Source organism: Cyprinus carpio, chromosome A17, assembly GCF_018340385.1.
Source record: "Cyprinus carpio isolate SPL01 chromosome A17, ASM1834038v1, whole genome shotgun sequence".
Taxonomy (NCBI): domain Eukaryota; kingdom Metazoa; phylum Chordata; class Actinopteri; order Cypriniformes; family Cyprinidae; genus Cyprinus; species Cyprinus carpio.
In genome coordinates, this window is record NC_056588.1 from 22,022,621 (window position 1) to 22,048,612 (window position 25,992).

Here is a 25,992-nt window from a genome sequence, read left to right on the forward strand (position 1 = left end):
TGGCACTGACTCATACATTTGCCCTTGTAGACCCTGGCAACAGTGCGAGGAAAAAGTGGTTTACTTCCCAGAAGGAGTGTATAGGGTTTTACAGTTGTTTGTAGTGTTTAAAACATTAATTTATAATTCCAGTTTGTTTTATCTTTCAATAATGTATCCTTGCATTAAGGACCAGTAATAAACAGCAAAGAAGACAGCTTAACCTGAACATACATTAATAATATGCGCAGGGAATATTCTCTCTTGATGGCTGGGACCTTGATCCTGACAGTGTGATGACTTTAAAGCATCATTAGACACGATGAGATATATATCTTCATAAGATCTGAGAGCTTTACAAAGCGTCCTAATGTCTCTCTGTTGGCATGAGAGAGAGTGCCACTGATGTTGAATGGCTCACTTGCTCCATGAAATATTTGCCCAGCAATTTGTATCTGACGCCATTTTCTGCCACACATCGATTCGACACGGCAGCACTGTGGCTGCCATTTAGTCCATCCTCTCAACCATTTCCCTTTCCGTTGACACTTCGGAATGTAGTGTTATACATTATGCCCTCATTCCCTGCCTAAATGAACTATTATAGTTATACATCAGGGTTGGTGGTGTAAGCATCTAGCATTGTTTCCAAGGGTAAGCATTGTGTATTGTTGACATGACTGATTTGTTTAAAATGTAATTGTTTAAAATTTGGTGCAAGCTACATAATATAGGGACAACGCCCGTGAGGTAGAAAAACCACACAAAATTATTATTATTTTTTTTTTTCTCCAGAGGAATAAGGTTGTATTTGTTAGTTTTAGTTTATGCAGTGGCTATCATCAAGTAACAAATTATAATACTATCCCAGCATTTATAACTCTTGGTTAAAGTTATTTTTTGTGTATAAATTTGTATTGTTGTTGTATAACTTAACATTATTTAATGTATTATGAATGATCATGAATTAACAATGAATGAACCTAACGTATAATTAAGATTCTCATAGATTAATAAAAGCTGTTAAATAAATCAAAAAATGTTGTTCATTGTTAATTCATGATCCCCAATGCATTGAGATTTTAACAAATTGAAAGTTATTGTAGTCTTAGTGAGATTTTAATATAAACACCTACATTTACACTATTGTCAACATTTTGAAACTATAAAGAAAAAAAAAACTATTTGTTAAGTAAAATAAGACAAATATAAATAAAATAGCTAAACTACTACTTACTACTAAATATCCAAATATTCTACTATTTTACTAAGCAGAAACCACTTATACAAAGTTAATGATTAATAAAATGCCTAAAACTTGCTAATTCATTAAATTTCTGTAGCAGATGCAAAATTGCTCAACATGTCTGAATTTTGAAACTGAAATGTGGAGGACAGTAGCCTTGAAGCCTGGAGGACTGGAGCTGAAAAGCCCTGGTTTAGTGGTTAAAGCTCAGAGCTGGTAACCAGAAGGCTGCTTTTATCCCCACAGATAACAAGCTATGATCTATCAACATTGTTTCATCATGCAAGGCTTTTAACCCCAGATGGCTCTAGTAGGACTACCACTGTGATGAGGTTGTATTATATTCTACTGAAAAAAAAAAAACAAATGGTGTGGGCGTGGCCTCTGTCATGTGGTGATAAATAGATTAAACAGTTCTATGGTTGTGTGTCTGTAAGGGCCATAACTTCATCTCACTGTTCTCCAATAGAAACAAATTGGAGGCATTGGATTCACTGTGTGGGTGTTTACCTCTATTTCCTGGCTTTGGCATGGTGGCAGACTCTCTTATCCTGTTTTTATTAGTTCCCTCTTCAGAACAGGGAGCCATACCAATAAGAACATTTGCATAGCCTACCCAGAGCGGCAGCCTGTGATGGAACAGTAAAAAAAAAAAAAAAACAACTGCCAGGAAAGTCATATTAGTTTTTTTGTTTGTTTGTTTTTTTACGATTTTATGCCCAGACTCTGGCATTATACGACTCTACCTGTGGTGCCCAAACCTCATAAAATCGCCCAGTGCTGCATTTATGACAATGCCAGCTGCTCAGCGATGGGTTGGTGTTTCCCTAATGAGCGACGTGGAATACCTTGCTTTCTCTGCAACATGAGTGGAACTCTCCAATGTATCGCACAGGGATTATATGTGCCAGAGATGCCATTTGAATGGAGATATTGGAATACTGAATTGTAGACAATGGGAGTTAAAGAATACCCAAAGTTATGTTCAGGAAGCTAATATATTTGTCTTGATTTTGTCCCAATCCTTCTGACTTCATAAAATGCAAAGCTTCATTTTGACCTACTGTCTGCGAAGAGTCCAGGCTTATAGTTTGGACTCAATCAGCAGTTACTGGGAAAATAAAATAAAATATATATAATATATATATATATATATATATATATATATATATATATATATAATATTTTATTATTATTATTATTATTTTATGGCAGCTCAAGGAAATATTATGAGATGTGTTGTGGCTATATATATATGAAATATTATGAATGTATCTGGCAGCTGGAGTCAGATGTGTTGTGCAATGAGAATTGCTTTGATTTGCAACCAGAAAACTTTTTTTTTTTTTTTTTTGTTTTTTTTTTTTTGTGTTTAAGTTCCCTTAATTTATTTCCATCCCAGGTTTAGCAGCCCCCAAAGATTTGCCACTGGCAATACATCCTCAGATAAAGAGCTGTGCACATGTAAGACATAGTGTTACTACACAGCTAGCATGCATAAAATGACCCATAGCTTTACGAGTGGAGCTGAGGGAAATGGAGGTCTTGCTTACAGCAAACATAGAACTAAACAACTTAAATGTTAGGCAGCAAGATCATTGGCTGTTGATGTAACAGAGACCAATCAGCTTCTGCCATAAACCGATGATGTGACAGCTAGCAGACTGCATTAAGGACCATCAGCCTGCACCATCAAGAGATTCATGCATGACTTAACTAGATGTAACATAACTTACAAATGCTTTTTCATTTGGTAGAGTGAACATGAAGAAAACTGACCTCATGCATTAATATTTACAGGTGACACTTTGATGATATTGTCATACAATGCAATGAAATCCATATATTTTTTTAAAAGTGTGGCTTAAGTTGTCAAGCTTACATATGTAGCTGCAATTTCCATGTATTCTTGCCTATTATTGTGTCAAGAGAATTTTACAAGTTTGCACATGTTTGATTTATCGTTCTCCCTGCAGCTCTCCAATAAGTACTGCTATCTAGACTACAAAGCGTGCATATAAAAGTCCTCATCTGACATCCCCCTTAAGAGAATCTGACAGTGGGCAGGAAACAGTTCTGACTTCCAGCTTCATCTGAATTCATTCAGACCTTCAGGCTATATATGTGATTAGAATACTAACACAAAACGGAGCTGTGCCCTAGCACAGCCTTAACACATTGAGCCTTGGTTCTGATGTGAGGAACACAAGTTTGAGTCTGACTTGCATCATTTCCTAATCGCATTACCACCATTATTTCCTGTCCATTCTCTACTCTCAATGTCAATAAAAGTGACATCAATACAGCCCACACACTATTTCAAATGGGCATTATTCTATATCAACCTGTGTGTGTAGCACTGATGAGTAAAGTTAAGAGATAGCAGCGAATACAGAACTTTTTAGACAATTTTGGAAAGATTACTTCCCTTTTTATATTTTTTTTTTTTCGAAGAGTAAGGTCTTAAGGTCATTCTAGGATTTGGATTATCATAGACCTACCATGCAAGTATCGCAACTGGCCAGTTGGATATGGAGACATATTGAAGTATTTGAAGAGTGATGACTAAGCAGTTTTCTGATTGTCCTGGCAGATTAAAAAAAAAAAAAAAAAAACTGCTGAGTGACAGTTCTCCCTGGTGCAAAGGATTACATTTCTTCCATAGTTCAAAAAAATCTTGTCTTTGACCACCCGCCAAAATTGTCTACTGCAGTGTGTGCTGCTGCAGTCAAACCCCTTATAACTTGCCATCCATAGTGGAATTAAAAATACATGAATAGTCAGAGACATGGCCTAGTGGTTACAGCACATTAATGTTATAGGTAATGCATTACAAGTAGCGTATTACGTCATTTTTGGACGTCAAATGTAGAATGTCACTTTTTAAATTTATACTCTATGCTTCATTTGAAATCAGTTAAGCAGCATGCATTATTCTATTTATCTCATTTATGCATTGGCAAATCCAACTGAAAAACCTCGCCCTTCCCTAAGACAGTCACATTGCGTATGACACCGTGTCTACACTCCAGAAGAGCAGTGCGAGACAAAAAAATGACATTGTGATCAACAAAAATCAATGAACTACACTGCAAGTGGTTTTGATTTCTATACAGGACGACTGTCTGCCAAGTATAGAACTATCATCTGGAAGAATTTGTATTGTGTGTATTGTACAGATTAGTATTTTAGAAGTATTTTATGATCTTTTTCTCACCATGACTTTTGGTCCTCTCTTTTCAATTAATATAGATAAAAATGGCAAATACATACAAACATACATACAACTGCTCATTTAGCACAAATATAAAATCAGCCAATCACATGGCAGCAATTCAGTGATTTAGGCTTGTACACATGGTCTAGATGATCTGCTGAAGCATCAGAAGAAAGGTGATTTAAATCACTTTGTATGTGGCATGGTTATTGGTGCTGGATGGCCTGGTCTGAGTATTTCACAAACTGCTGATCCACTGGGATTTTCACGAGCAACCATCTCTAGGGTTTACAGAGAATGGTCTGAAAAGAGAAAATATCCAGTAAGCGCCCACATTTCTGGGGGTGAAAATGCCTTGTTGATGCCAGAGGTCAGAGGATAATGGTCAGGCTGGTTTGAGCTAAAATAAAGGCAACAGTAAGTCAAATAACCACTTGTTACAATCGAGTGGTTGTAACAGATGGGCTACAGCAGAAGATTACCACTCTGGGTGCCACTCTTGTCAGCTAAGAACAGGAAACTGAGGCTACAATTCTCACAGGCTCAGCAAAACTGGACAATAGTAGATTGGAAAAAACATTGCCTGGCCTGATGAAACCCAATTTCTGCTGCGACAGTCAGATTGTAAGGTCAGAATGTGGCATAACCAACATGAAACACGCATCTATCCTGCCACGTATCAATGGTTCAGGCTGCTGGTGGTGTTGTAATGGTGTGGGGAGTATTTTTGCACATTGTGGGCCACTTTGTAGCAACTAAGCATTAATTAAATGCTACAGCCTACTTAAGTATTGTTGCTGACCATGTCAATCCCCATCTTATAATGGCTACTTCCAGCAGGATAATGGGCCATGACACAAAGTTCAGATCATCTCAAACTGGTTTCATGAACATGACAACAATGAGCACACTATAATGGCCTTCACAGTCACAGATCTCAGTCCAGCAGAGCACCTTTGCGATGTGGTGGAATGGGAGATTCGTATCATACAAAATCTGCATGATGCTGTCAGGTCAATATGGACCAAAATTTCAGAGGAATGTTTTCAACACCTTGTTAAATCTACGCTGTAAAGAAATAAGGCAGTTCTGAAGGCAAAAGGGCTTCCAAACTAGTACTATCAAGGTGTACCTAATTAATGCATTTTTGTATTTTTTAAACAACTTCTTAAGTAACTACTCAATTATTTGATTTAGTCTGTTAATTGTGAAAGATAAAACTTTTTATTCAGTTTTGCATGAGACACAAGGCAGGGTGTCTCAGAGATATGATTTTAACAGATCAAATTCCTTCTTGGTTCCTAAAATGGGACGACAGATAATAAACCTTCGACAGGGTGCATCATGGGAAGGCGCTTGCAACAGGGAGTCCAGATTGTGATAAATGATGCCAACTCCAGTCACAGTGGTGCGGGAGTTTTGTGGGTGTAGATGAGTATTTTTAAAGTGATGATTAAGGGATGGAGATCATGAGAGGTAACATTTTTCACAGTATTGTCTGAGCAGCTATGTTTGGGGGAACAGGATGATTTGTCTTCACAGTGAGTTGACAGTTGGAACAATGCAGAAGCTCGTGTGGCTTGTCATAGTAATTAAGAAATATGAACTAAACTCTTGACACCACTGGTGGTGGTTGTCTACTTTTGTAGAGATTGTGGTAGTACTGTATGTGTTTTATGTCCAATAAGTACAAGTATAATCTGCTTCATAATTAATCTAAAACTGTCTAGAAACTCTTTGAAGACAGATGCTTATATATTTGTTTCTGTCAGATATTTTATCCCTCTGAGATTTTGAAGAATTCTTTGACAGTCACCCTAGCCCATAACAGTATGCATTAATTTTCAATAATCCAATGATATCAGTTATTCTGCTTATACACAGTCAACACATGTACGTGTTTTCCAGGTTTTCTGAACCTTGTGCCACCAATAAAATATCTTCCTTAAAGAAGCCCAAAACTGAAAATTGATTTGCCAATGTTATGTGGTTAACAATCCTGGACTACTTCATGGCTGTACAATCAACAAATCCGCAGCCCAGAATCAAGAACTGGGAAATGCAATTGGTGTAAAATTATATAGACTATACAAACTGCTCTATATTCTGCATGTTTAAGCACCAAGAGTGTCTGTCCATAAAATATCCCCCCATGAAAATCGCATGATGGGAGGTGATGGAAATGTCAAATCCAGTCAAAGAGTGAAAAAAAAAAGCAAAAAAATCCTCATGGAATGCAAAGGCATCAGGCTTAGATGTTCCAGCTTTGCCAATTAAAAAAAAAAAAAAAAGATAGATAGTCATAAATGTTTGATGCATTAGAAATTATCACTAAAGGTTATACTGTATTTGTATATAATTTTTTTGTCCATTGTGACGTGCATTTTTTAGTAGTGACTAAGTGACATGGAATATTCCTGTTGAGTAATGCATTACAAGATTTCGAGGTCAAGTGTTCACCCATTTGAGTTAAAAGTTTACATCATCAGCAAGCAACCTTAATAGCTATCATTAACATTTGAAAGATATGCAAACAGTTGAGCCATTTTGCAGTCCATGTCTCGTTTATTTAAACAATTCTCAAGACAAAGATATGGATACCATTACCAGCTTTAGAACGGATATTGTCATAAAATGTATTATCTAAAATTATTTTTATTGAGCCAAAATACAGCTATTATCTATAGGCTTACAGAAACTGCGCTTTAACAATCCCTGCAACATTTTCTCTAGCTGCAGGAGAATTGTTGGACCACAACAATGTAATGTTTCTTTTCTCTCATCTTCAGCCAATGGAGAGTTTCCTCCGATGGCTCCCACAAACCCCACGCAAGTGCTGTTCACACCAAGCAATGAGAACATCAAGACCACTACAGCACTCTATGTAGAGCCTGGAGCGTCTACAGAATGTGAGTTTTAACTACTTTCATGTGTTTGAGCTGTTTGTCTTTTTTTGAGTCGTTTCTAAATTTTATCTAGCTTGTTCTGATTGAAATTTGTTCCAATGCTGTGAGGTGCAGATATGTGCTGTTGTATTGAAACAACACAGTAGACGAGCACCAAAACAAACACATTTTAGTCATTGTTCAATGGTTTGTTTTAAACTAGTCTCTTACACCTACCCAAACCAGTAAGTCAAGAAGCAGCTGTCTGATTGACATGCAAAACATCAAATAGAGAGAGAGAGAAATCAGAGAAATTACACTGTGAAGAAATGAACCAAATATCAGTGGTGGACGAAGTACACAAATCAAGTACTTGAGTAAAAATACAGATACGTATAATAAAATAATACTCCAGTAAAAGTAAAAGTACTCCTTTTTCAATTTTACTCGAGTGAAAGTACAAAAGTACTCGATTGTTTTATTTACTTAAGTAAAAAAGTACTGATAGATAGATTTATTTTGCAGTTTTATATAGGCTGTCTATTTTTTTATGTATTAGCATATATTTTTTTTTTATAATCCTACTGCTCAAAATACCTGGAATTTTCTCAAAATAACCACTACATGGAGTCAAGATATATTTTTGTTGTTGATATGAACTACGCTGACAAGAGTGATGTAGTAATGTTCACTGTGAAGCTTACACTGCGACCTGAGAGAAAACAGATTTGTGACCCTGGACCACAAAACCATAAGGGTCAATTTTTTGAAATTGAGATTTAGGCATCATCCGAAAGCTGATTAAATAAGCTTTCCATTGATGTTTTGTTTGTTAGGAAAGGATGATATCTATTGGAAAATCTGGAATCTGAGGGTGCAAAAAAAATCAAAACACTGAGAAAATCTCCTTTAAACTTGTCTAAATGAATTCTTAGCAATGCATATTACTAATCAAAAAATAAGTTTTTATATATTTACAGTAGGAAATTTAGAAAATATCTTCATGGAACATGATCTTTACTTAATATCCAAATGATTTTTGCCATAAAAGAAAAATTTATCATTTTGACACATACAATGTATTTTTGGCTATTGCTACTAATATACCCCAGCGACTTCAGACTGCTTTTGTGCTCCAGGGTCACATTTGATCATCAGATTTTCACCAGTAAGAAAAAAAGTGTTTTAAAATTTGTTGTTTTGCAGAACATCACAGTTATATATGACATGAGAATAAGGCCTGAAGTTAGGAAGAACATTTTCTCAAACCTTGTCTGTGGTGTAAAAACACTCCTGGCCAAATACTCCCAGAGGGCATCACTTCCCACTTTGATAATTACTGTAGTTACCATGTTCTGAACATCACAGCCTTTCTTTTTCCCCCAGATATAATATATCTAGGTTGTTGAATAAAAATATTTGGACTTTATTTTTAAAAATAACCTCAATTTAGCACCAGCAAGCTTGTTAGACAGTTAGCATCAGCTCCCAATATTTACTTATTTTCAGTATGGTTATGAATAAACATTCATATCTGTCTACTTGGGTGGTTAATTCAAACAATATAAACGTTTATACTGTTGATAAACAATATAAATACAGACGTCACATAGGGATAAATGCGTAACATTTTAATACAACTGTTAATGTTATGGCAGCGGGAATTTGAACGTGCATTAGTTATTTTATTTAATCTGTGTTAATTTAATGTTTTGTTTTTTTGACCTAAGAGGCACAGATGCTGATGTGTTTGCATTCAAGCATTTCAGTGGGCTTAAATAGATCACCCTTTACAGAAGATTTAGTTCACAAACAACTGACAATTTTGACCTAAATATGATTTTCAATTACAATAATTAATCTCAAAATTCGACATTTGTAACTTACTTTTAGCAGCATCAGTCGCGCGCGCTTACAAAATCTCCCGGTTGTGAATTGAGTTCACTAGAGACTCGCACTAAACGGTTCATTTGAATCAGTGAGTTGTAGACTCGAGAACAGCTGCAATCAGATCATTCTAATTCGTGAATGAATTGTTTGGTGCGATTTGCGAACCGATTTAAAAGGTTCATTGAAAAGAATCAGTTCGTTCTTGAATCATACACCGCTTCTGCGTCTCAGAGCACGTGATATATTATAAGGAGTAACGATTATGTTTTATGAAATGTAGTGAAGTAAAAAGTACGATCTTATGCTTTGGAATGTAGTGAATTAAAAGTAAAAGTTACTTAAAATAAAACTACTCCAGTAAAGTACAGATACTTGAAAAATGTACTTAAGTACAGTAACGAAGTAAAGCTACTCCGTTACTGTCCACCACTGCCAAATATGCAAGAGTAAAGTGTGCTCCAATTACATGCTGCATGTTAACGTGATTAAAAAATAAATAAAAAATGCTTTTCTGTTGTTCATGTAAATGAATTATAATAATTTCAAAAATATAATAACCTAGGTGTCAACATATTGTTCTTGGAATAATGCTAATTGAAACAAGCTAATCAGTTTCTGAAATGGTGCGAAATACATATTTTGACAACACAAAGGCCAGATCTAAACAACACTCCTAATTCCAAAAATGGTAGCACCATGCTTTATAAAAACTCTGGAATCTTTGTTTTCACAGCAAGTTAAGAGTTATGCACTGCAAACATCAGAGCACCTAATTCAAAGTCCAGTACAATTCCTTCTGAGCATACTGAAATTGTTGAAATGCTTGAGTAAACCAAATATGTTGGAATTCTAATGGATACAGAAGACGAATGCTTATGAACAGAGGCTCAGAGACTGTCTCTCTCCCTCTCTCTCTGTCATGGACGTGCACTACAGAGAAAAGAAAGTGTGCCATCTACTGGGCTATTTCCACACCATTTTCTTCAAATCTAATACTGTTGAAAGGCTGGTTATAACATCTAAGCGTGCTTTCACACTAAATCTTTTGGTGCATATCTGAGTCAGTATGACTTCAGAGTTCAAGTGGTTGGTGAAAATGTGTCTTTCAAAACTTGGGCGCAAACCAGAGAAACTCAGTAAGTCTGCTTGAAATCGCCTCTGGAGCACAAGTCATGTCATAATCTGTACTAAATAGTGGAAGTGAAGTGCTACTGATGATAAATTGCACGGCCCTCATCACATTTATTATAGTATAATGAATTTTTCATAGCTGCTCATCTCAAATTGCTTTCAAAAAGTCTTCCAGTCTTAAAGTCTTAAAGGTGTTTGTGGCAGACATATGCTGGTGCCATTCTGTAATCAAAACAAATGTGAAAACGGCCTAAAACAAACTCTGTCACAATACTATATTCAGAGTCGAAATTTCACATTAATGCTTTCAAATGATTAGAATTGCTCATAAAGGCTGTATTGTAAAACATTGGTTCCCATTAGCATGATTGTCTATTGAACATGCACAAATCATTTATAAAATCAGCTGCCTAGCACATGACCTTTGGAAATGTCCTACCAAATGCCATCGGCATTGGGAAGACTGATCTGCTTGCTCAATATACAGGTGTCCCTCTTATGTTCATGCTCATTGGAGCATAGCCATTTATCAATGTTGTGTGCTTGAGTGTTTGTGAAATGACTCCCACGCGTTTCAGCCTTAATAAATCTGAACGAGCAGCTAATCTGCTTTTCATCAAGACTCATTAGCAAGCTTCATTCACACAGGCCGTTCTCTGGTGTAGTTCAGCTGTGAACGATCCAAATATATATATAAAATTAAAAAACACTGTCCAACAACTCTTCTCTGCAGAGTCTCTAAAGGCAAAATGAGGAAGATTCAGTTCTGAATTTTCTATGAAACTGACTGTTTTTCTTTTTCCTGCCAACACCTCATTGTTTTTATCATCTTGAACTTTGTAGCTCTGTAAACTGTTACATGTGCTGGTGAGGGGGAGTGTATGAGTCATTACAACTTAGGCTACATTTCATGTTCATTGGTGATAATTAAATGTCTTTATTACCATTTTGCTCAGATTTTTTATTTTATTTTTTTTATTATTATTTTTTTTTTTTCAGATGTGCTTGCAATTTGCTTGCAATGAGGTCCCTTCAATTACTGTTTGCAGGAGTGTTGGTTTTTGAAGAGAGCGGTTCTCGAGTCTATTAATTTATTTTTATTTTAAATAAATTAATACTTTTAGTTATGAAAGATGCATTAAACTAATCCAAAGTGACCATACATAAATTTACACTAGCAAAAAGAAAGATTTTGTTTTTGTTTTGTACTTTCTATTCATCAAAGAATCCTGCAGAAGGAAATTATATATTAGCAAAAAGAAAGATTTTGTTTTTGTTTTGTACTTTCTATTCATCAAAGAATCCTGCAGAAGGAAATTATATACATATTACTTTGCTAAGGGGTAATTTTATTTGAATATTTTGCTATTGTAAATTTTTTATGAGTAATTTGTTAATTAATATTTATTATAAAATTAATTAAAATCTTTTATATATTAAAATTAATATTGATATATGTCTAGTTTTAACCTGTCATTTCTGATCTGTTTAAAACCACAACTGCTCAAGACAGTTAATAATTAAACACAAACACTTTTTTTTTTCCAGACACACTCTAGTAAAGCCTTCTGAAGTTCTATTCCCGGCAGCTGGAAATGAAGCTGCACATCAATCCTCCCTTGATTTGGTCATGGATGATAGATATAGCTTTGAAAATGTTTTGATGTGTTTGATACATTATGCAGCTATTGAAATTTCTGTCATGTCTCCACTTTTCCTCTTGCCATCTCTAATTTTACCTTCTATGTTCTTGCCCTCTCCCTGTCAGTCCTCCAGTGTCGATTTCTCCCTTTGCCACCATGGCATGTCGTTTTGGCAAGTAAAGTTGAATGGGGAGTTTGCCTTACGCTGACTCAAATCTGCAGCGCTGTAGAGAGAGGGAGCATGTTCTTCTGTCAGATCAGCTCCCTCGGCCTTTGTCTCCTTGATTACTTCCTCTGACTTTGTCTGCGTGATTGCTTCTTTTCATGAGAAAAAAAAAAAAAGAGACGGGCCACTAACCTCATAATGCACACCGCTCAGCTTCTGATGACTCAGCCATTTCCACTTATCAAACCTTCAGGAACTCTAATAAAAGGAGATTGTATAAGACCATAATTGGTGAAATTTGTCTGGTGCAAACCTCCCTTACAACTCAAACCTTCCTTTATCTCCAGATCTAATTACAGATCTATGTAGGATCCTGGCAAGGAAATAAACTTTTATGCGGATGTTTTATTTGCAGACTTGACTAGAACAACATAACTGCATGGAAAGAGATCTATTTTGCCAGGGGATATTTTTACACCTATTTTTCACCTTGATCCCACTCTGTTCTAGTACTTCATTTCAAAACTGGATTGGTTGCCATTTGATTGGTTCCAACCTCCAATCTACCTTTGTGAAAGAGAAGTAAAAAAGAAGTTTATCGAATGTTCACTTCAAGTGTATAGCCTACTTCAAATGTGAGAAGTATATCTTTTTAAAAATTTTACTTGCAGCCGATATAATTTTATTGAAATGAAAAAGTCTAAGCATACTTAAAGACACTACACTTTCATGAATGTTTCTGTCCTCACTTGAGTACATAATGCACTGTTAGTTTTAAAGTACATTGTAAATAATTATATAAGTACTCTTATTTTGACATGTTGACTAACATACTGAAGCACATGTAATGTATTGTTATTTTGTTATTTGATATTACAGAGTGTGGACAGAGTTATTTATGTGGCTGATCTTATTGCATATGCATTTGTAGGAGTTTCCCTTTCAGACCTAAAATTTCAGATGGGAGAGTATTAAAATGAATCATGCAAGGTTATTTACTAAGGTTTGCGGTAATCAGTTTACTGATATTTGTACTTTTTTTTAACAACCCTAAAAAGCAAAACTCATTTTGCACCTGTATTGTTAGTAGATCACTCGCACCTGATTATCATCATCTATGCTTGTTTGCGTTATAATATCATATTTGTTTTCATTCAAGCGCTTGCATGATAAACTGATTTAATTTAGGGTTTTATTTACATCTGAACAATAGTCAAAACACATACATACACATAGTAAACAAAGAAGTTTGCTTGCATTACACACTAGACCAAACCTCATAGATTTTTTGTGTAACACACAAGCCTGCAGAAAATTAAATGTGGTGCGATATACCTGTAATACACTTTAACCTTTGGAATCCATTGGATGTGATCCTAGTATATCTTATTGGAATGCTGTCAGTATTAGTGAACTCAATTCCTCTCATGAATGAGTTAATTTGACATTTAGCGATGAATTAACTCTTCATGTGGTGCTATTTTCAGGCATGTGAAAGGTTTCAAGCTAAGAAGAGAAAAATAATAAATTGCCCATGGCTTTTTGACAGCCCAGTCAGCCAAACACATCATATAGCATCTCTTTCTAATTATTTTTTTTTTTTTATCCACCTAAAAGAGTACACACTTGTTTTGTCCAAGTTTTCACCAAAACAATAGTGCTGATTTTCTCTCTCTCTCTCTCTCTGAATAAAACAAATAATTATTTCACAAAGCTAACAGTACATTTGCTGTATGTGTGGGAATTTGTGTGTGATTTCAGCTGTCAAGTGGATATTCCACACCTGCGGAGCAACAGGACAAGACGGTCCAACGCCTACTCAGTGCACTAACTCTTACCGCAACACCAATGTCAATGTCACTGTGGGCACTAAGGGACCATTCAAGGGCATCCAGATGTGGCGGGTCCCAGAGACAAGGAAATACAGGTGCACACACACACACACACACACACACACACACACACACACACACACACACACACACACACACACACACACACACACATAATGTCCTGACCACCACAAAGCAAAATATCCTACTGTTGAGCATCTAGGAGTTCAGTAGTTACTTTTTTGACCATGAAATGGAAAAACTTTCTTCTTCGGTGCAATTGCTGCGTTATCAAGCCCGTCGGGTCATTCAGGTAAATTGTTGTCTGTGGAGCAAGAGGAATGGGGAAACCCATTTCATCAGCTGCATTGCTTCAGTAGAACCCAGACTGACAATGACATTCACTTTGCAAATCTTTTTTTTTTTTTTTTTTTTCAGCTCTGTTCAAAGTGAGCTGCCTGCCTAGACAACATTTTAAGACATTCTTCTGACACAAATGCTGTTTCAGAATGCAATATTATGCTGTCTGCTGAAATATCTTATTTGGCCAAATACTGAGACGGCATTGTAAGTAGCCTCTGTGGGGAAGAAAAAATAAAAATTCAGCTCAAACAATCTATCCAAGATGGCTGATGGAGTAGTGAGAAAAAAAAATAAAAATGACTACAAATATATTAAGTTAATTTTAAATATAGCTAGTGCTTTTTTATCATATGTTTTGATTTTTGCTTAAAGCACATGCAATGTGAGGCAAGGTATATTTGTGTAGCGCACTCTTAGACTTGTTTTTTTTTTTTTTTTTTTTTTTTTTTTTTTAGAAATGCCATTTATAATAAATGTTGTTTGGAATGAAAGCCTCTCTCTCTTGTACAGTATATATATATACAGTATATATATATATTTGTACAGTATATAATATATATATATATATATCTATATATATATATATATAGACTAGCAAATTTGTGATCTATAGTCAAGTGTAATTTTTTCTGAAAAAAAAAAAAAAAAATATATATATATATATATATATATATATATATATATATATATATATATATATATATATATATATAATAAGGGCACTATAAGACACTTTGGATGAAAGCAGCTGCTAAATGACTTATTTGTCTTGGATTAAGGATCACGGCATATGGAGCAGCTGGTGGACGCAGTGTGCAGGCTGTCCACAAGTCACATGGGGTGTACATGACCGGAGACTTCCTGTTACAGAAGGATGAGCTGCTGTATATTCTAGTGGGACAGGAAGGAGAGGATGCTTGTCCTAATGTGAGTAATCCTTTCTACCAATACATCCCTATGCTATCGTTTCAAAAAAATGTAAAAAACAGTATGATTAGCATCTAGTAAAGCATGAAAGGATCACATGTGATATTTAATTTTGTTGTATTCATTCACTCATGCATTCATTCATTCATTCATTCATTTATTCATTTCTCAATCAATCATTAATTTTTTTGGTCTTTGATCTAATGATCTTTCTTAGATGGTGCCTACTATGGACCGGATCTGCAGGGAACAGCAAGGACCCTCTACCAACAAGACCCAGCTTAAGGGAGGAGGCGGTGGGGGAGGAGGAGGGACCTACATCTTCAAGGTAACACTTTATAAAATGCAATTTTAAATTGGATATTTCCAACGTTTGTACATTTAAATGTGTTCATCTATTAGTTGGGATTATTTGGGATAGTGCACCCAAAAATGAAAATTCTATCATCATGTTGTTGACAATAACAGTTGACGGTAGCCATTGACTTCCATAGAAAAAATTATAATAAAAAAAAATAAAAATCCTATGGACGCCAATGGCTGTCATCAACTGTTTGGTCATCAACATTCTTCAAAATATCTTATTTTGTGTTCAACAGAACAAAGAAACTCATACATGTTTGGAACAACTTGATAGTGAGTAACTGATGAATACAATTCTTAGGTGAATTATCCCTCAGTTTCTTCAGTCAGTTACTTTGAAAACGTCTAACTTTGTTAAACTTTGGGGCATAAATGACCCCAAATCATGAAGCAAGCAAAAAAAATAAAATAAATAAATAAAAAATAAAAAAATACATAATAAAAATTGTCTGACAGAGTTGTATGCAACAGTTATAGTTAATTCAGTACTGATATCAATAAAAATATTTTAATCTAATTACAATAGACTAATTCAGCCAATATGCAGTATATGTTTTATGTCATTTTTATGCTTAAAAGAGTATTGGGTGTTAGCTTAGCCACATGCTAACATCAAATTCTATTGGATTAATATTTTATCTGTTGTGGAGTTAATATTGTTTTATTTATTTTGAGTTTCTGCCCATGTAGAGTATTCCAAACCAGGTTCCATTTCACCAATAATAATTGATTAAAAAAAGTCCTCGAAGCCATGAAAAGAAGGAATGAATAGTCCATATATAGAAAAATGAGGGTGGGCCAGTAAGCAATCACCCTGAGCACAGCAGAAACTACACAGTAACATGCTAATACCTTAGCACAGCAACACCCTGGCAACCCCACAGTAGCATCATGTCACCTCACATTTCAGCGACAATCGGAAGTTCTACACTGTTAAAATATAGTTTCACATTTAATGTTTCCATTGGTTAAAGGTGGTGAATGGAGTCCACATTCCACTACTCATTGCCGCTGGAGGCGGAGGCCGTGGCTACAGCAGCCAATCAGAAACCCCTGAAGAAGTGATGGACAGGGATCCCAGCATCCCTGGCCACAATGGAAAATCAGGCGCTGCAGGTAACCTCAACAGTTTTGTAATGAATTACTGATTAGTTGTATTATAAATCAATTAGGCAAATTTTAGCTTTACTGAACTAGTGTGTGTTACTCCTGGCAAACAGCTTACAATAGCAGTGAAGCAGAACATACTGCACATAGGGAAGAAAATGATTTTTTTTAGTTTGTTTTTTTACTACATGTGGATAGTTAGAACTATGCCTTTGTTTACCAGGATGTCAGGTTTGATTGAAATGGAGAGAGAAACAAAAAATGCTGCTCCCCCAGGCTTTTTTCCTTCCTGGACATGGACATAATAATTTTCTTTTCATGCTAGGCTTCAAAATAGTCCTTTATTCAGTCTGAGATTCAATATTTTTGAGGTGGTTTCTTCAAAATCTTTGTAGCAGTGTCTGAATAAGACTGAGGCAGAAAATTAGTCTTAGAATACTGGATCTTGGATGTTCTTGACATTTATTCATTAAAAAAAGTAATGTGCTTGTAAGCTTTTTTGCTAACTGATTGGAAGATGATAACAGCAATAGGGTAATAATAGTGTGCTCTGCTTTCAAGATGGCACATGTGTGTCTGTTAATCAAGTTTCTGCATTGTGTTGTGGGTGTTTTGGTTGTGTCTTGCCGAGCACTCAGTATGGCTTCTATCTTCGGCACTCTTTTCAAAGGCCAGCTCCCCTATTGTGCTCTATTTACAAAACCTTCACTCTAATTCTATTCAACAAGTTTCCATCATGTCCATTAGGATATGTACAGAAATTTAATAATCACCTTGCAATCTTACTGACCACCCTAGTAACAACCCTAAAAAAACACTCAGAACACCATAGCAGTCATCTAGCGAAGATAAATCCATCGATCCTTCCAATCTTACCTTCCTTGTTGGAAGTTGTATCTAAAAATTTTCTGCATTCAAAACTTGTTGAATGACCTGAGTTTTTTTGTTGTTTATATTCATATTTTTTTACCCCAGCAAGAAACCATTAGAGAGTTAGCAAAATGGGACAGCTTTGACATCTGAAATAATTTGCCACATTTTTATTTGCTAAGCTCATGCTAAGCAACAGCACTGACCTGCTATAGATGAACAGGGATGTTCATAGGAGACTATTTTCTCTGGAGAAATCTCTGTGCCACTCTGCATTCATATATCTGTTGGAGGATGGAGATAAAGAAAAAAAAAAGTTATATTGTCACCTGTTGTGAAATTAATTAGCCACGCAGAGATACTGAAATGGGGCACAAGTGTCTTTTAATGCCATTTTTATGATTTGCGTGGCTTTGTGGATTTCAGGCGGTGGTGGAGGCTGGGATGACACTGCCCCTGTTCCTCAAGGGGGTAGACCACTCATTTTGGGAGGTCAGGGTGGAGAACCCTGTCAAGTCATGGGCTGGAAAACTCGAGGAGGTTTTGGAGGCGGTGGAGGGGCCTGCACGGCTGGTGGGGGAGGTGGAGGATACAGAGGTTAGACCGAATTTTAGCCTTGTTTATATTGTATACTGTATCTTAATTGTTTTGTTTTGTTTCATTTTGTTACTGTTTCTCACCTCCATGGCCATAGGGGGCAGTGCCTGGCACGATAATGATCCCAGAAAGGATGGAGATGATGGAACATCATTCATAAGTCCTGATGGGGAAATGTACCTGGAGCCACTCAAAGGTAGTAAAAATACAGATTATTTGGTCTTGCCCCATTTTATGTACACCATGCACTTATACTCGGTCATCTAATCTAGTGTATGAAGTTTATAGTTTATAAGATTATTCTGTCATCCAGAATCTCTGATAGCCCCTTCCATTCGTCTACATAGCATGAAATGTCCAAAATTCCACACTTGATTTTTTTTTTCAGTTAAATAAGTGCATCATTCAGATATTTGAAGTGCACATTTTTTATTTTTTTTTATTGGAATGCTATTTATGTTGCAAAATGTCACAGAATAGTCCATACGTATGTTAATTGCACACATAAGTACATATAAAAGCACACTGTATACAAGTACACAGATTAGGATGCAGTCAGGATGACTGGGGTCAGCACCTCTTTATCAATGGAATTAAGCGCTTAAATGTATTTCAAAAACCAATTTCACATTTCTGTGGAGAGTTTAATGGGAACATATAAATGAATTTCCAGTGAAATATTCAGATGACAAATGTCTTGGAAAACAGATGTCTGGATGATAGAGGGCTGTTATTGGTATAGTGTATCTTTATAGTTAGTTGAAGTTTGTACCTAAAGTTGAGGGTGACCAAAATACTATATGGTTTCTTACAGTCCCTCTCAGGCGCCATTATGCCGTAGAGCAAGGTGCTTAGCTCTGTGTGCTTTCCAAGACTGCAAGTGATAAAAAATCATCTCCTACACTGTAAATAGGATTGGATGATCAAAAAGTTTTCTTCTTAGCCAAAGACTTAATACAAAAGTTCTATCTTTTGCTTCAGTCTTCTGTAATAATAGGTCAATTTATCTTCTTGAGGAAGTCATATTATGAGGAAGATAAACAGTTTGATATTCTTTGAAAATAATATGCATTATGAAATTATACTGTAAATCTCAGAACTATAAACTACTTCCCCAAAGCATTCAGCAGTGAATAAATAACAAATTCTACACATCAGTGCCATGATCCCGAAGCTGTGAACCCAGAAAAAGACATCCATTCACAGTGAGACTTTGACTTTGACTGATATGACACCCTCATGTTGTGTTCCGGGCATTTTGACCTGGAGAGAAGTTTATTTTTTAATATATTTTTTTATTATTATTTAGTTATTTTTATTTAGTTATTTTTTTTTACAGAAAACGTTTATTAATGTTATCACATTGCATAAAAACTTACTGACTTTTTTTTTTTCTAACACGTGTGGTGTTTCTGTTCAAAAATGACTGGCTTACAAAAAATTGCTTATAAATCTCATTTTATACTACTGTATAATGTTACCAAAAATTGGATTCAATCCTTTTATCAACTTGTTTTCTTTCAATAAAGACGTGTTTTATATATCTTTTTAGATGCAATTGATAATATGCTTCACTAGGCGCATTTCCATTACAGATTTGCACAAAACTTTGGCGATATTTTATAAATGTCGATAAAAAAGTATTGCGAAATGACGGCTTTTCCATTAACCAATGTTATGCGACTAAAACGTAACATTTTGCCTCTCGCAATAAGTCATAGCAACTGATTTTATTGGGATTTTGAGGGATTTCGGGTATATTTATTCAAAGGAGGTGTATGCGTGTATCTTTACAGAAGCAGCACAGAGAGCCGCTTCAGAAACATGCGTGGCATGGCTGGAATAAACACAAGCACTGACTAGAGTGCCCGCAATCAGCTTCAGTGTCTGTATCTGAGCCACACTGCACTGTGCTGTGAAAATTGTCTAAGCATTAATGGTAGGGAAAGCCCCTTATACTGGAGATCTGCCACATATGATGTATTTCTTGGAGGTTATAGTACATTGAAGAATGATCATGTGACTTTTTACATACACCATGTGACCTATAAATGCGAAAAAAAAAAGATTCCATTGCAGTTTTACGAATTATTCCTTTTTTGCATTGCCTGAAAAACCACCTCATGCAAGCGTAAAAACTTTTTTGTGATATATGGGCGTTTTTGCAAAATTTACATGTTTCCATTACGCATATTTTCAATTAGCAATTTCAATTTGCACAATTTGAAGGGTAATGGAAATGCCCTACTGATCTGGGCTTATGCACCTTTTTTTTTCACTCAAAAACGGAGGTGCATAGGTTCAGATCAATGAGGCCTATGGACAAGCAATTCCAAAAAGAAAACTACAGGACCTATATTAAAGGGACAATCCCCCTGGAAACACCTGGATTAAGGTGGCTTGCATGGTGAACTCACCCCTGTGGGGATCAAGCCAACAGCCTTCTGATTATAAGCCTCAAGCTTTCCTACCGCATTTCACCATCCCATAAGTATGATACGGTAATGTCATTTCCAGGCATGGAAGGTGACGGTGAAGTTATTATCAACCCAGTGCAGAACTGCAGTCACTGTGAGTCAGGAGATTGCCACGAGACCTCTGAGGGCACGGTGTGCTACTGTGATGAAGAGCTCTCACTGGCCGCAGACGGAGTGTCCTGCATCAACTCTACTGGTTAGTTCATTCATAACACACTCCACCACCATTAGATGAACGGCCATCCCATAAAATGGTAAAATGAATGTCAGGGAAGAGTGTTCTCACAATGACAAAGTTATTTCTCAAGAGCGGCACTTACCTCTGCAAAGCCAAGTTCAGTTCTCTACCATTTACAGTCTCTCTGGCAGAGGTCATCGCTGTCAACTGTAGCCAGCTTGCTCTCAAAAAAAAAAAAAAAAAAAAAAAGTATAAAAACACTCCCCACTGTTGCACAACTAGCTAGCTACTGTTCTATTAATTCAGAATGTTTAACACATCTGTTCATATATGCAAAATGATTTAAATTCCCTCTGTTCTCCAACACTTTGACATGTATTCAAGAAATAGACAAGAACAATATGAAATAAATTGCATCAGATAAAAAAAAAAAAAAAAAAAAAATTCCACTAAGCTTTTCAACTCTATGCTAATCAGTAGGTTAAAATCTTCTTAATTCCAGGTTGAAGCCCAATTAAATCATTCAATGAGCATGGTTTACTTCAAAGCCATGAGCCATAATTTGCTACTTAATACTGCTTGTGAGAAGTATGTCGTATTGGTATGTGGTATTGGGGGAAGGGAAGGGGACATTCTCATTTCCACAGAGCTTTTGTATTAATACTAGCTTAAACAAATAAAACACTTCTAAAAAGTAATTATTACTTTATATAAAATACCATTTATATATATTTTAGAGAATATATATTTGTTTCCATTATAGTGAGACAGAATCTATAAAGTTTTTATCCATGCCCTTTCAAGGGCACCTAGGTTTTCCTTTGGTTTGAATTGATGTGATGCCTGACATGAACACATACAATAATAATAATAATAATAATAATAATAATAATAATAATAATAATAATAATAATAATAATAATAATAAATTTAAATGTGAAAAGCTCAGCTGACTTTTGCCTGACTCATGTAAACTGTATATTTGTTGCTGTGTGTTTGTGTAGTGGTGCCTATGTTGCCCGGCCAGCCGTCTTTGTCTCATCTGGCCTTGGGTCTGTCTGTGGGGACCTCCGCCCTCATCGCTGCATTACTGTTGGCCGTTTCTGGTGTTATGATCAGTAAGTAGACCATCTCAAAACCTTTTATGAGCATAGTTTCATGGAGTCTCAGAGGCTAACCAAAACATAATACTGGAGCCAAGTCATTTGGGGAAGCGTTTTGCTACTTTTTTGGGTTATTAGAGAATGGGTAAACCTGCACTTGCAGACAGATCACAGGAAATTTTATAATATGTTCACTGGCCGATATAACTGTTGTCTTGGACAATATATACTGACATCTATGGGTGTGGATGTACCTTCATGCCAAAGCAATATTGATGCCAAATTGTAAAATTTACTTTATTTCATGACCAAAAGTGCCCAATAACAGGTATTGATTGATTGATTGATTGATTGATTGATTGATTGATTGATTGAAATATTAAAATATGTTTGCAAAAAATACTTATTGGGGTGGATGGGGGCTGTCTCACTACAACACAGCATTCTGTTGTTGCATGTCTCATGTTTGGCAGCTTGTTTGCTCAATGAATTAACTACAGGTTCACAGACACACACACACACTGTGCCATGTCACCTAACACATCATCTGTCCATCTACACTTTAGTAGCAGTTTCTGAGTGATAAATGGGCTGTTAACTAGGCTCTGACAAGCATTGTCGATTACCACTTAATGAATAAATCACTTCCACACATTGCACTAATGTGTTTACTCCCTAGGTCAAGCCCACCAAACTTGAACTTACATGCCTGTTTGTGAAAACAGTTTGAAGGTTTTTTTTCTCATGTAGTTATCCACAGATTTGCAATAACATTTTGCCACCACAGTTGTTATAGTTAACTAAAATAATTAAAATGACAAAGAAAATAGCTTTTTATTATTACACCTGATTATTAAACCGATGACAGCACAAATTAAATTAGCGTCCCACATAGTTTGTCTGAAAGGGCCTCAAACAAAAAATTATAACACTGGTTATTGTACAGCAGTTTAATAGTTTATTTCCAGATTGAATTTCAATGTAACATTGGCAATGCCAACAGTCCTATAATGCAAACAGTTTTGTGGCAAACTAAAAATTTCATGCTGTACTGATTATCTTTCAGTGTACAGACGTAAACACACTGAGCTCCAGTCTATCCAGCTTGAGCTACAGAGTCCTGACTGTAAGCTGAGCAAACTGAGAGCCTCTACTATCATGACCGACTACAATCCAAACTACTGCTTTGGAGGGAAGACTGCCTCCATCAACGACTTGAAAGAGGTGCCACGGCGTAACATCTCCCTCACCAGGTCAGTAGCATCACTGATTCTCTACAGTTATGTAAGGCTGAAGAAGTGTTATGTGCTGGCCTGTTGTTAGACTGTGAAGGGTCTTCCTACAGTTGATGAAAATGAATCTTCTAACAAGTGAGGTCTGAACCTGTTTGTGAAAAACATGGAGTGATATTATTGACAAAATAAGTAACAATAATGTATGTTTTGTTTGTAGAGGTTTGGGTCATGGGGCATTTGGTGAGGTCTATGAGGGACTAGCCGTAGGGATACCAGGGGAGCCCAGCCCAATGCAGGTGGCTGTAAAGGTAAGATCTGCAAATATATAAACAGTCTGTTATGCTGCTTCATCTTGTAAAGTGGTATTTAATCAATTGATTAATTGTTGTAATCATGAACACACTGATTTGGGTCTCTTACACACACACACACACACACACACACACACACACACACACACACACATATATATATATTAGGGCTGTCAGTCAATTACCTTTTTTTATCTATTTAATTACATGGTGTGGTGATTAATTAATTTAATTAATCATATTTGTCAACAGTCAGCTGTATGAAATGTAAGATTACATACAGGTCTGGGGGTGGGGCCAGTGAGTTAACTATGTTAAAATACGTTAATTGCGTATTTTTGTTCATAAGTAATTAAGTAAAGTAAAGTTAACATGTTATACGGACAGCCCATATATATATATATATATATATATATATATATATATATATATATATATATATATATATATATATATATATATATATATATACTGTATGATTTAATGTTTTGCATAGATTTGATTATTAATTTATTATTGTATTAGACCCTTCCTGAGGTGTGCTCTGAGCAGGACGAACTGGATTTTCTCATGGAAGCTCTCATAATCAGGTAAAAATGAAAAACCCAAGATAGGCTACATCATTCCATAGGCTAATTTATGAGGAGGACATATATCAAAAATACCACATTTCTATTTCTGTTCCTCTGACAGCAAGTTTAGTCACCAAAACATTGTGCGGTGTATCGGGGTGAGTCTACAAGCTCTGCCTCGCTTCATTCTGCTGGAATTAATGGCTGGAGGGGATCTCAAGAGCTTCCTGAGGGAAACTAGACCAAGACTAGTAAGAAGCTACACACACACACACACACACACACACACAGAGAGAGAGAGAGAGAGAGAGAGAGAGAGTCACAGCATCTTGTATTGCATGAACCTCATTAAGTTATTTTCATTAGTTTGTGGCTTCTTTTTCATTATTAGTTTGTGTATTACTTTGCTTTTGGATTATTGATTTGGTTTTGTTGTTATTAAATAATAATAATGATATTAATAATAATAATAATAATAATAATAATAATAATAATAATAATAATAATAATACCGTGCTTGCATATAATATAACATTAATTAAATAAAAGGCCACTTAAGTGTACTTAGAGTACACTTTCATGTTTGTTTCTTAACACACTTAAGTAATGTTTAGTTTGTAATAATGATAAATTAAAAGTTTTACATTGCAGTGCATTTTAAATCAAAATGTTTTAATAATCCTTTCTCAGGCTATTCTGATGTGCTGACTAACATACTAATGTACTTGATTATAATTTTAATTGTAGTGTGTTAGTGTTACTTGGTATTATATTTAAAGTTAATATTATATTATATAATATTATATTTAAATGTCAGTAGCAGTGGTATTATTGGTATTTCAAAAACTATAGAATTAATTGGGAAATTACATACAAATATGTACTTGAATCAAAAAAGCACTCTAAGTATGATTTACTGTTAGTTCAACTTATTGCCTTTAATAATTACTTAAATTATAATAGATGTGTATTTAATTATAAATAGCATGCAATTATGTCTCCAAAGGCATTACATTCTGTTTGCACTGAAGTATATTCTTTTAAGTATATTAATGAGTATTGTTTTTGAAACTTTGCTGAAGTGTACTTCTTTTTCACAAGGGTATACCCAGCATTCTGACTTTCTGTGATGTTTTCCAGGAGCATCCTTCAAGTCTAACCATGGTAGATCTTCTCAACATTGCCAGAGACATCGCCCGTGGCTGCCAGTACTTGGAAGAGAACCAGTTCATCCACAGGTATAATTACAGACAACCCAAAACACATACACACATTACAGATCGATTTAATAACAGATGGATGATCTGCTTTTTTTCTGAAGTCAGCACAAATTCAGTGCTCCTGACTCTGTTCAGGAGTTCTACTTCCCTCTCATACCTGCACAGGGAATTCTATTTCCTTCTGACACTCTTATCCAGAATGGCATGAAAAATGAGTCCACTTAGAGCTCATTTATGCTACATGAGCAATCTGGTCATCAATCCCGGTATAGAACAGGGACACTGGGGCGCTTACCCATCTGCAGTTTTCTACTGAAGTTCCTCGCTGTGGTCAAATGTATCTGGGCCTTCGTGTTCAGCTTCAACTTGTTGGTCAAAACCCAGAGGGATTGATCGGTTTGCCCTTTCTGAGGATTTCATTTTCTTTCTTTCTTTGTTTTTGTTTTTTTTTTTTTTTTTTTTGTTTGCATAAAGGTGTAATCCATTGCTGTCAGATACTGGGTGTGCAATACCAAATGCCTTCAAATAGTGCATGTAATTGGAAACACAGAATCATGACATGACCTTCAAAAAGAAACAAGAATAGTCTTGCGGATCAAGATTTCCTCATAAATTGCAAATCAAGATGTCATCATAACTTTACACCACTTTGTTCACAAGCATTTTTGGCCACAATACTG

General features: G+C 35.6%; 1 protein-coding gene across 1 annotated transcript in view; it reads left to right on the top strand.

Annotated features, from left to right (window-relative positions):
• Positions 1-25,992, top strand: part of LOC109078229 (ALK tyrosine kinase receptor-like) — a 66,936-nt gene that overhangs the window by 38,272 nt on the left and 2,672 nt on the right. Inside the window, exons 7-20 of the mRNA XM_042774429.1 lie at positions 7,232-7,351; positions 13,919-14,084; positions 15,132-15,279; positions 15,497-15,607; positions 16,617-16,758; positions 18,046-18,216; positions 18,314-18,412; positions 20,734-20,889; positions 21,876-21,989; positions 23,041-23,227; positions 23,427-23,517; positions 24,046-24,110; positions 24,214-24,343; positions 25,233-25,330. Of these exons, the coding sequence (XP_042630363.1) occupies positions 7,232-7,351; positions 13,919-14,084; positions 15,132-15,279; positions 15,497-15,607; positions 16,617-16,758; positions 18,046-18,216; positions 18,314-18,412; positions 20,734-20,889; positions 21,876-21,989; positions 23,041-23,227; positions 23,427-23,517; positions 24,046-24,110; positions 24,214-24,343; positions 25,233-25,330 (1,798 nt within the window). The remainder of the gene's footprint in view (positions 1-7,231; positions 7,352-13,918; positions 14,085-15,131; positions 15,280-15,496; positions 15,608-16,616; positions 16,759-18,045; positions 18,217-18,313; positions 18,413-20,733; positions 20,890-21,875; positions 21,990-23,040; positions 23,228-23,426; positions 23,518-24,045; positions 24,111-24,213; positions 24,344-25,232; positions 25,331-25,992) is intronic.